The 11,694-nt window shown below is 43.6% G+C and overlaps 1 protein-coding gene across 2 annotated transcripts in view; it reads left to right on the top strand.

The window, feature by feature from the left end:
* The first annotated feature begins 1,046 nt into the window (after positions 1–1,046).
* FBXL7 (F-box and leucine rich repeat protein 7) overlaps positions 1,047–11,694 on the top strand; it is a 409,539-nt gene continuing 398,891 nt past the window's right edge. The window contains exon 1 of one of the 2 annotated variants that reach the window (XM_003789541.3): positions 1,047–1,329. In XM_003789541.3, coding sequence (XP_003789589.1) covers positions 1,293–1,329 — 37 coding nt within the window. In that variant the 5' untranslated portion in view covers positions 1,047–1,292. Of the gene's footprint in view, positions 1,330–2,043; positions 2,328–11,694 lie in introns of those variants that run through there. The other variant, XM_012805010.1, reaches the window with a different exon arrangement.

Here is an 11,694-nt window from a genome sequence, read left to right as displayed (position 1 = left end):
AATGGCCTCCTTCCACAGAACTCTGCGTGGTGAGTGCCCTGGTCTTTACCAGGATGCAATGTTGTAGAAGAATTTCCTTTTTCTATTTAATGCAGAGAACACCAAAGGGCCGTTTTAAGGCTCTACAAGTTCCATATAAATCTCCAAAAGAGGTTGTGATGTATTAAACAAAGGATAATGCCAACCACAAGAAAAAAGGATCAGAGAAACGAGGAGAAAATACACTTCCTGGCTCTAAACCTCCTAAAAGTTGTGAGCCAGGAAACCTCCTTCACCCGGGCGGGGACTGTCTTCCCTCTACTGGGGCGGATTCCCTGTTAAGTTAGCTTCAAGTTTTCCTTTCCTCTCTCCTCCACTCTCCGCCTTAGTCCGCAAACACCGGACACTCTGGGAGAATCTCACAGACACACCTGAAATGTGCCAGAATCAGACACGGACGAGGGTTCATTTTAAATGCCCACGCGCCTAAAATAGGCGATACATTTGCAGATAAACCCAAGGGACTTCAAACGACGCCTGGAAGTTCGTCTCATAAACTGGGGCCAAGCCTATAAAAGAACAATAGTAAAACAGAGCCAGCAGCACGTTCCTTCGCTCCAAACCGCTAGCGGGTGGCGCGCAGAGCCGGTGCCCAGGCCCGGGCCGGGAGCCGGAGCCCCGAAAAGGCGCGCTGCCCCTTTAAAAGGCCGCGCATCTCCGGGCCGGCCTTCCTCCCCGGGGCTCCAGCTGTGATTGACGCTGGGCGGCGAGAGGAGGCGCCTGGCGCTAACAAAAGTCCGGCCCGCGGGCGAGCAGCGCTGGGCAGCGAGTCTGGGATCGCTCTGGGCACCCGCAACAAGTGGCCGCCGCGCCCTCCCGGGGGAGCCGCCGGCGTGCAGGGACACCTGAAGGAGGCAGCGGAGCCCAGGAGTCCGGGCGCCCGAGCGGCTCAGCGCCCACCGCAGGGGATCGGGGCGGGCGGATGGGGACCCGGCGGCGACGGCGCGGCGAGCCCCTGGGCCGCCCGGGAGCTGGGGCTCTGCGCGGCGCTACGCCCGCCGGCCCCGAGCGCGGATTCTAAGAGCAGCTGCTGTCCCTGGCCCCGCCTGAGGCAATCGGAGGGTACCACGAGGGGACGGAGCGCACTCCTCTCACCATAGTCCAGAGGCCACCCCAGGCCGGAGGTCGGCCTCGGAACCTGGGGTATGTGCAGCTAACGGTCCGGTCGGGCTGGCTTTCCTCTGGCCAAGAGCGCAGGAGGTGCGCCCCAGCTATGGAGTGTCCCGGGAGACGGCGGGCATGACGGCGACAGGATGGGCGCGAACAATGGCAAACAGTACGGCAGTGAGGGTGAGTGGGCCGCCGGTCCTCAGACTCGGGGATCACGTTCCCCTCCCCTCCCCTCGCCCTCCTGGCTGGGAAGGAAGGTTCTCGCGCGCTGCCCTGACGCGCCCCTGTTTGGCACCCTGTCTGGGCGGTCCCCTTCCCCTTGGCACTGGCTGATTTCTGAGTGGGTCAGGCGTCCTGGGGGGGCCTTCTCACCGTGGGGGTATCTTTAAGCAACTTTCCAGGTTGTCTTTGGGACGGCTCAAGTTGCATCTCCGCTGTGTTTCTGAACACGTGTGCCTCAACTTCCCTTCCCTAGGCTTCTGGGGTTTAGGAGATGATGGTTTGGCAGATGGCGGAAGACGTTTTTTGAAAAATAACAGTGAAAATTTCCCAGGCCTTTGTGCTCCAGCCCCCTGGACTTTACTGTAGCAGGAAAAACTTCTGGAAGGAGAAGTTCAGTTTCCATTCTTTGCTAAGTGCTCCTGCTCTGACAGCTTCACGAAACTAACGGCCTATAGGTCCCGTGAGGCGTGGGGTGCCGGGGGCTTTGTCTCTGCTCTCTCCGGGCTGGAGACCGGCAAAGGACCATCCGTTACAAGGGGCTGGAAATTGCACAGAAATATTGCCTGTCAAGTGAGAACTTGGAAGTTGGGAGAACTTTAAACTCCACCTACTCCTAAAAGGATGATGGATGTGTGGGTTGGCCTTTCTCTAGTCCCTCCTCCCCTTCTTTGCATAAAACCATAGCGTTGTAACCCAATTAAAGCATGCCCCTGATATGCATAAGGCAAAGGCCTTTTCTGCAGTTCAAAAGTTAAGAAGGTTTGTATCTAGTGAGCTTGGCTGGAGGGGAGTGGAAGGGACTGGGTCAGTTTTACAGCCCGCCCCCAGAGGACAGTTGGTTACAAAGGAGGGGCCGGTGCCTGCAGACTGGTAGGAATGCAGGACAGCTATTGAGCATGTGGTGTTAAGGAAACTTTTATCGTCTTGTTCAAAACTTTGAGCTGTGGCTGCAGAACGTGGGTGTCTCTCCTTGCGTTTGTGTCTGTGTTCGTTTCTCAGCAGCTTTGTGGAATTATAACAAAACCTGATCCTAAAAAAAAAACCTATCCCCAAGGACGTTTTGTTTAAATCATTCTTTTTCAGAACATGTTTATATATACATATAACCATTCTTATCCTTGGCAGTGATGTGAGAGGTATTTCTTCTTCTTCTTTTTTTTTTTTTGGCTATTTAATTTTTTAGATAATAAGTTTAAAATTGTCTTTTTAGATAGCAAATGTTGAAGGATGCCAAAAAGAAAATTACTGGAGAATCTTGGCCACACCTCAAAATGTCTTAGTGTTATACACATGTGTGTGGAAAAGTGAATGATTAAGGCTTCTCGAAGCCTCTGAGCTATTAAAAAGCTTTCAGTACATAATTGTAGTTCCTGCTCATCAATTCTGGGTGTCCATACACCATGCTGGCTGAATACTGTCAGGGAAAAGGACAGCCCAAGAGGTACACAGAATCACTGCTATGTGTTCTTTCTCTAACAAACCCCTCCACAGTCCTTCTAATCCTCCACAACTTGTTCCTCTATCCCGGCATGCTAGTATCCTACAGTGTGTGGTATATGACGACTTCCTGTCTGAACAGCAGAGTTTTCAACCCTTGGGAGAGAAAAGGAGAGACAGGGAACTAATGTTCTCCAGCTGTTATCCGTAAACGCTACCTCTGCATTTTCACTTCAGCTGAAGTGAAATTTTACTGGGATCAGGTTTAGATACACTGTGGACTTTTTATAGGAAAAACCTTTTGTGTTCAGCTGATTCAAGGGGACCAATAGGAAGCTCTGGGAGGTAACTATGCATTCGGGCTGGAGGTCCACCGTGTGTTCAGTTTTCATCAACTTTCTTCAAAGGCATTGAGATTCCTCTGCACTAGGTGAGGAAAAAAAGAGAAACAGAAGTAACCTGACCTTTTTTCTTTTTTCCCCCTGGTTATCCTGTGGCCCCTTTTTAGCAGGGTTATGATACATCTAACTGGCGATGATCAACTTTGTTATATTGTGATATTCTGTGATACAATCTGTTAAAATAACCTCTAGGAATCTAGTGTGTCAGTGCCATCTTTCTTATCTAAAATGTCTAATTTCAAAGAAAGTGGAGGCAACCCCTAGAGGTGGGATCTCTATACCAAGAGATTGAGAACTGAGACACTTTTTGCAGATTTATTGCAAATTCTGTATGTTATATTTCAAACACAAGAGGCATATTGTCAATAAATGCATAGTGATAAAATGGGGTGAGAGATCGCTCAACTATAAAACACTGGTGTGTGTGTGTGTACTTTAAAATCTGCAACTTCAGTATATTTTACTTGGGCACTTGATACTGCTATGCAAATGCCCCTTGGATATTGCAAATATTGTTGAATTATTAGAACTTATTAAACATTAGTATTCCATCAGTAATATCAGTTTCTTCTGCTCTTAAAAAATACCTTTTCATTAAAAAATACATTTATTTTTATACACACACACACGTATGTTCAGAAGGCTTATACCTCAGCAGGTGCAGTGGGACTCAGGTTTCTGATTCTGGGTGATCCATGCACTAGTGATATCAGCATCACCTGGGAGCATGTCAGAAATTCAGGGTCTTGGCTTTCTCCTGGAGGAAATACTCAGTCATTTATTACATGCAAATTGAAGTTTGAGGAACTTGTTGTACAAAGTACAGAGCACTGATTTGGGAGTCTGAAAATTTAATTCCACTTTCAGCTTGTGGGGTCTCCTCTGAAGTGAAGAAGGAAATTCCCTCTTGGCATTATTTGTCATTATCTATGAAATGTGTAGTCAGTCATTTCATTTTGCTCTTACAGTGCCTTGAGAGACCCCTTAACAGAGAAGATTCACCTTGGACAGACATAATTAACAGAGAAATTAAGACTACTATTTCCAAAAACTCCAGAAATACCCCCCTCTCCTTTGTCATCCCTTTTCTTCTCTCTCTCATCTCTATCTTCCTCTCAGGTTCTTACCTCTCCTCCTAATGCAATCAGTCCTGAAATCTTTGCTTCTCTTCCTACAGCAGAGGTGTGTGTAAATGATGATGGGGGTTTCCAAAGTGTTGTGTTTTCTGCCGTCCTTGGAGAGTATTCAGTGCTTGGTCTAGTTTGCAGGCCCACTTCCTATTGCCTTAGATAGACTTGGATTTTGCCCCTGGAAAAAGTTACCATACCATTCCTGACCCTTAGCTTTCTAGAAAGGTAAGCGAATGTCTACACGATTGGTATGTTCTGGTGAATTCTTTTATGGAGGGCTGTTTTTTTTTTCTTTCATAAAGTGTAAGTTACAGTCCGTGTGTAGAAATCTGAAGAATAAGTTGGGTTGATCTAAAGCCATTAGAACCATTAGCTTTGACTCCAGTTAAACCAAATAAACAAATCTCAGTTTAAGTAGAAAGAGAGAAGCTGCTCTCTCTGCCTTTTAAGGTTTCTAAGCCTCACCATCACTTACTCAGTGGTTTCGATGTTATGTTTATTCTACTTCAGCAGGTCAGAGGCAGTAGCTCTTATGCTGTTTGCAGCTCCCTTGCAGACCCATGGATACTGTGGAATGAGAGCTGATGAGAGACCATCTGGCTGGGGTGTGACCCTTGGTAGCTCTGTTTCTTCACCAAGGGCCTAGTTTCTTTCACCATTGCAGATCGGTGCTGTCAGATATGAGGGGAGCCAGTTAACTGAGAGCATAAATCATCTCAAATCCATCACCACCACTGCAGGGAAAGCTGTCTTGAAATTATACTGGTGATGGCAGCTAATATTTATTGAAAGCTGTCTATGGCCATTCCAGACATGATTCTAAGCACTTGACATTCAAGGACTCTCTTCATCCCTTGAGGATCCCTTGGGATAAATACTTGTACACGTCTCATTATACCCAAGGGAAACACAGGACCAGAGGGGGTTACCATTTTTCCAAAGTCATACAGGGTGTACAAGCTGAATGGGGGGACTTAGGGCCAGCTCTGTCTATACCTATGGCCATTTATTTATTGAGTCATTCAACTAATATATGTTAACTTTTTGCTTCTGACTATATGCCAGGGACTCCTAGATTCTTGGGATAAATCAGTAAACATAAATATCCTGTCTTTGTTGTTCAGGTATTCGTGTGTGTGTATGTGTCGGGAGGAAAGGGGGTGTGGAACAAATGGCACACTCATCGTGATTCTATATACCGCATGATACATTATAAGGGGCTAAAGTCTCTGAATAAAGAAAATTGGCTGATTAAGTTAATTGGGAGTGTAGGAGGAGGGCAGTTTTAATGAGGGTAGGCACCTTGGACCTTTTTGAAAAGTTGGCATTTGTGCCAAGACTTAAAGGAAATGATGGGCTGAGCTTTGAGGATCCAGGTACCATATTGGTCATAACACCTTAGTGTTAAACTAAGGTGAGTACTAAAGTCCCCCTTTACCCCCAGGGGAGGCATTCCTGGAACCCCAGTGGATGCTGAAACCACAGATGGTATGAACCCTATTGCCATCAGTTGGGACATGTTTCTCTTCATGTCTTCCACCCCCACATTTAATGCCTTTTCTATCTTAAGTAAGCTCTTGTCACAACTGTGGCTGTAACTTTTGCATTTTGAAGTTCAAAAGCAAAACTAGAAGGAATTTCCCTTTCGTTTATAAATTTTCAGATAGAAGATTAGTTCTTACTATAGGTTTTAGCAATTTTAGCATATGGTATTTTTTCTTTCCTCGTAAGTTGAGAACTTTTCACTTAAAGGCAGCACTGTATAGCTTCTTGGCGTACCTGATTGGCAACATGACTACTCTTAGACTTTGGAGCCATTAGTAAGTAAAATATGGGTGACTTGAACAGAAGTACTGAGGTACCGAGACAGTTGAACTGATAACCCAGACTGTCTACTGAGTGACACAGATGGGAGGAACTACGAGACTGGACAATTAAATTCGTGAACTTGCCACTGTGCGTTTGCATTGGCAGCACTGTACAAATAACTGTAAGATATCAGATACCAATAACTTTGGTATATCAGTGTCTCATAGCTGTGTTCATGTCGATGTGTGGTGATGTCTTGCTGAGTGGCATTTGTTGTCATTCTCGTGTGTTTTTGTGTGTGTGTCCTCACGAGAATATCAAAGTTGAATCAGAGCAATGAACAAACATTAAATTTCTTGTTAAGGTTGGCAAGAGTGGAAGTGAAATCAGGGGCATGCTAGTTCAAGTTTATGGGGATAATGCCATGAAGAGATAACAGTGTACAGGTGAATTAAAAATTTTTCTGAAGGGAGAGAAAGTATCACTGACAAAGAGAGGTCAGGGTGAATAGTAACAAGCAGAAGTAAAAACATTGCAAAAATTAGTAGAGTTATGTATCAAAATTGTTGATGGACTGTGAGAAGCATAACAGACCAAGTAAACATTGGTGGAGAAATAGGACAATCTTAACAGAAAATTTTGGCATGAGAAAGGTGTGACTCTAGCCTTATGATAATGCACCAGTTTGTACCATCTATGGGGGAGTTTTTGGCTAGAAAACGAGCAATTATACTGACACACTCCCTATTCACCTGATCTGGCCCCCAGTGACTTTTTGCCCAAAGATAAAGGAAATATTGAAAGGGAGATATTTTGATGAAATTCATGACATCAAGGGTATCACAATGGCAGCTTTGATGGCCATTTTAGAAAAAGAGTTCCACAATTGCTTTGAAGGGTGGACCAGGCAGTGGCATCAGTGCACAGCTTCCCAGGGGGAATACTCTGAAGACGACCATAGTGATATTCAGCAATGAGGTATGTAGCACTCTTTCTACCATGAGTTCTGAGACTTAATTGTCAGACCTTCATATAGCATGGAGATGCTGGACAAGGGGACAATGCACGTTCCAGGCAGGATGGACAGGGATGAAGCTGGATAGCATGAGATTTCATCATACTACTTGGAAGGACTCTCAATTTAAAACTGATATGAATTATTCCTTTCCGGATTTTCCACTTCTTCTTTTGGGGCCTTGGTTGACCATGGGTTACTGAAACTGTGGAAAGCAAAACTATGGCGAAGGGGGCACTGTTATACCCTTTATGATTGCTTTAGATAGTTTGAGCTTCTATAACAAAGTATCGTAGCTTGGATGGCTTATAAACAACAGAAATTTGTTTCTTACACTTTCGGAGGCAAGATTAGGATACAAAACATCTAAGTTTGGGATGCCAGCATTGTCGGGTTATGGGAAAGGCCCTCAGGGAAGTTGCAGACTGCTATCATCTCATTATATCTACATATGGCTGTGATGGAAGAGAGCAAGTCACTCTTCGGTCCCTTCTTGAGTTTACCCTTATGACCTAATTACCACCTGCTGGCCCCATCTCCAAATACCATCTCATCGGGATTAGGGTTTTAACCTATGAATTTGGGGGGGATGCAAATACTCCTTTGCAGTGTTTGAGAGCCTACGTGTATCATTTTGTGCAAAGTATAACATCAGTTTTCCACAGTCAGCCACAGTAGAACAGAGACAGTCTAGCCAGGGGGCAGATGTTTTGCCTAGATTCTTTGCTAATATGTTTCATTGAGTTATATTATATTGGATAATTGGTGGCTTCTTTGGGGGGAAACAAAAGCAGAGGCCCAGGATGTAGTCTTCAAAGGTAGTGGTGCTGTACCCGCTGTTGCTAGTGGAAGCTGCCTGACCTCCAGGTACATCTTCCAGACTTGTGCACATTGGCACAAGGATACCTTGAAAGGTCAGAGTCATTCTGAGTTAGACGTAGGTCTTCATCTTTTCTGTCCAGAAAATAATTTTATTCTGATAGAACACAGAAGACAAATGATACTGTTCCACTGTTAGGTTCAAATAAAAGCAGCAGTATAGCAACCAATACCATCTTTGGTCTGAGAATGAGAAGGTATTTTCAGAGATTTGGGGAATCTTTTTGCACATTCAAAACAAAATAGAGAAAAGAGAGGCAACTTTTCTTTCCACTTGGGAATCTACACAGATCAGCTTTGTCTTAACTCTCTCTGCCCTTTCAAACAGAACGAATTCTGGACTGATTTTGGTAATGAAGGATACTGTGTCCTTAGTCTGTATCCACTGGTATCTGTTGAAGCTGCTTGGACAACTTTACTTGGCTGTTGGTCTGGTGATATTCCGGATATTTTGCATTTTAAGATGGCCTTAGGATTAAAATATGTGACATTATCTGAAATAACATCTAGAGTGAATAAATTCAAATGGAAAAGGGAATGATGAAGTTTAGAAACTTGACACAGATGCTTCTGGACTTATGATGGGGCTATATCTTGATAAACCCATCCTAAGCTGAAAATATTATAACTGTGTGGACCCTTACATTAATCTGAAATTTTAAAAAAGAAAATATTATAAATCAAACATGCATTTTATATACATAATGTTCTATCAAAACTCAGCCTAGCCTATCTTAAACAAGGTTAGAATACTTACATTAGTCTGTCATTGGGCAAAATCACTAAACGCAAAACCTATTTTGTAATAAGGTGTTGACTATTTTTTTTATGTAACTTATTGGATATGATACTGAGAATAACAAATGGCATTGTTTTATGGGTATTCGAAATATAGGTTCTAATGTACGCCTGTGGGCTTTGCACCGTGGTAATGTTGAAAAATCCTATCAAGGGACTATCTGTACCATAAAAAATAATATTTGAAGAGCTGTCATAGTTAAAATTAAATTTCAGAGTCCTGAACAAAAAACAGCATGTTTCAGTTACAAGAAATTAGATTTGGCTTAGTGGAAGGAAGACCTACCTGCCTAATGAGTAGGGCTGTTCAAGTCCCAGCCCAGCCCTACAAGGGAGTGAGTCCACTGCAGTGGGAAGGCAGTGATTATGGCGGAGGGGGTTGTGTTAAGAGATTTGTGCAGTGACTTAGGGGATCAACTATTTGACCCTAAGCTGAGTTCCCTAGCAGACATTCTGCTGTGTGTGATTATGTTTGACAAAGGGTTGTTATTGGATCCTAACTCATGTTGGTACTTTTTCTCCTTAATTCATCTCTATCATTGTAGTTAGTTGTTAAAAATGTTCCCCTCACTTTTTAATGGGTTTATTCTCTGTGTGAGTATATTATATGTATGTGTTTATGTTTATTTAAATATATTTAGATATTAATTGGCAAATTTACTGATTTTATTTATTTGCCTGCCTTTTATGGGACCTGCACCAAAAGTTGCATTTGATAAATGACTTCTTATTTTCAGCACAGTAATGGACGCTGACTGTACTGTGTTACTGTTACATTTATTCCCCTAAAACATGTAGACCTGCTACACTTGAAACAAGACTTGGAACTGTGCTTATGGTGGATGTCTTGATTAAATGCTTTTACCTTTATATAAGACTTTTAATAGGCATTACCACTTAGTGATATTTAATCAGAAGCTCCAAATTGATTAGAGCCACACTAAGACATACTGAGACCTTTTGTACAGTTTCTACTGTGAGGGGCAGAGTGGCAGTTATGTGGCAATAAAATCAGTACTGGCTGAACTTCCCCAGAATGTAGCTTCTTATTGGTACAGAAACTCATACCTCCTCTTTTACCTATTACCTACATGAATCTCTAGGTAGAAGAAAAGGTGCTGGCTTGGCGCCTATAGCACAGTGGTTATGGCCCCAGCCATATGCACCAAAGCTGGCGGATTTGAACCTGGCCAGGGCCGGCTAAACAATGACAACTGCAACAACAACAACAACAACAACAACAGGTGTTCTGAGGCAGTTCAGAGTCTCATTGAGAAGGCAGGCATAGACACCAGTGGTTTCAGAACAAGATAAGCATCTTCCTTGTTCAGCGGAAGACCCTTCTTCCTCATGTGCTGCATGTGAATGTCATCAGAAATGGGAGGTGTGCCTATGAATTAAGTTACCCTCAAAATAATGACAGCCCTACACAATGTCTACAATTCGTGAAGGCTATAGAAGATGCATGTGTTTTCTAAAAACAAAACCCCCAATTAACCGACCAACCAAACAAACAAAAAGATGCCTAAGGGTTGGAGTAACTTTAGCTCTTGGAAGAAACTAAATATTTTATTTAGAGACTCTTCCCAGTTATTCCCCCAAACCTTCATGTTCCATTTCTCATATGGTTTGGTTCCTGGGGCTCCATCTACACGAGGAGCTTGCTGTGCTTCAGCAAAAGGGCAGAGAAACCTGGCCCACCAGGGCCCTTCCCAAGCCTGAGCACAGCAGTGGATGATGGAAGCTGTGGCCAGATACTTAGAAAATGTGCTAGTTCCTACCCCAAAGGGGTAGAGCTCTAAGTCTTTTGACATGAATTATCACTACCCATCCGTCTCTGAATTTCCCTCAGTAATGAAATACAAACACGTGGTCCACATTTTCCCCATTCCATGGTTGAAGAAGTGTAGGGTTTTGGAGCTGTAAATCTGTGTTAGGTTGTGCATTAGATGTGCTCATTCTATCAATTTCTATTTATATTCTTAAACCAGTAACAAAATGAAAAACAGTTGTTAACACTGCATGAACTCATAATTGTAACTCTAGAAGCCTTGAGCAATGTGTAGAAATGTTATTAAAACATTTTTTGTTTGCTACCCTTTCTGCGGTAAATTCCTTTGCTGCATTTTCCATGCAGATGTAGCAGTGGAAAGAGAGTCAAAATTTCTAGAGAAAAATTTCAGGCATTTCTCTTATACTTGTGGATTGACCTTGCTGCAAGTAAGCCACTTTTTTGGCGAGGTGGAGAAGTCAGGGAAAGTCTACTTATCCACATAGGTGCAGTTGAAACTTTTGGTTCAGTTGAGTCTTTGGGTCACATCATGGGGGCATATTGGTTTAGTACAAGGCCAAAGCCAGGTTTTCAATATTTCAACCATCAGCAGTGGTTTGGACCTTAGGAAGAGGAAGAAGATTTGCAACTGAGGGTGGAAAGGACAAAGAATATACATACAAGGAGAGTGGAGAAGAGAGCAAATATAGGGAGAATAGAGTTAAAGCATCAATTTCCCTCTAAAAGGAACAAAAGCAATGTTCTTCTTAACTCCTTTTTTTTTTGGAAAAATAATCATAACTCATGGGACAAAAATGATTATTAATAGATATTTAGTAGGTTTTGCTACATCTGAGTTTATTATACTTTCAATCATTTTAATTATAGTAGCTAGCAGTGATTGGGCACTTACCAGGTGCCACGACCTCCCATAAGCACTTCACACATGCTTCACTCATGCAGTGCTCTGGACACCCAGACCTGCAGGCCACTGCTGATCCCACCTGGCGGTGCTGACACAAGCCTAGAGGCTGACTCCCTGCCCAGGGCACACAGCTGGAGAGGGGCTGTGGCCTCCCAGGA

This window comes from Otolemur garnettii, unplaced genomic scaffold, assembly GCF_000181295.1.
Source record: "Otolemur garnettii isolate 467f Iridium unplaced genomic scaffold, OtoGar3 scaffold00033, whole genome shotgun sequence".
NCBI lineage: Eukaryota > Metazoa > Chordata > Mammalia > Primates > Galagidae > Otolemur > Otolemur garnettii.
The sequence above is the reverse complement of the archived record's forward strand: the minus strand, read 5'-3'. Positions and strand labels throughout refer to the sequence as shown.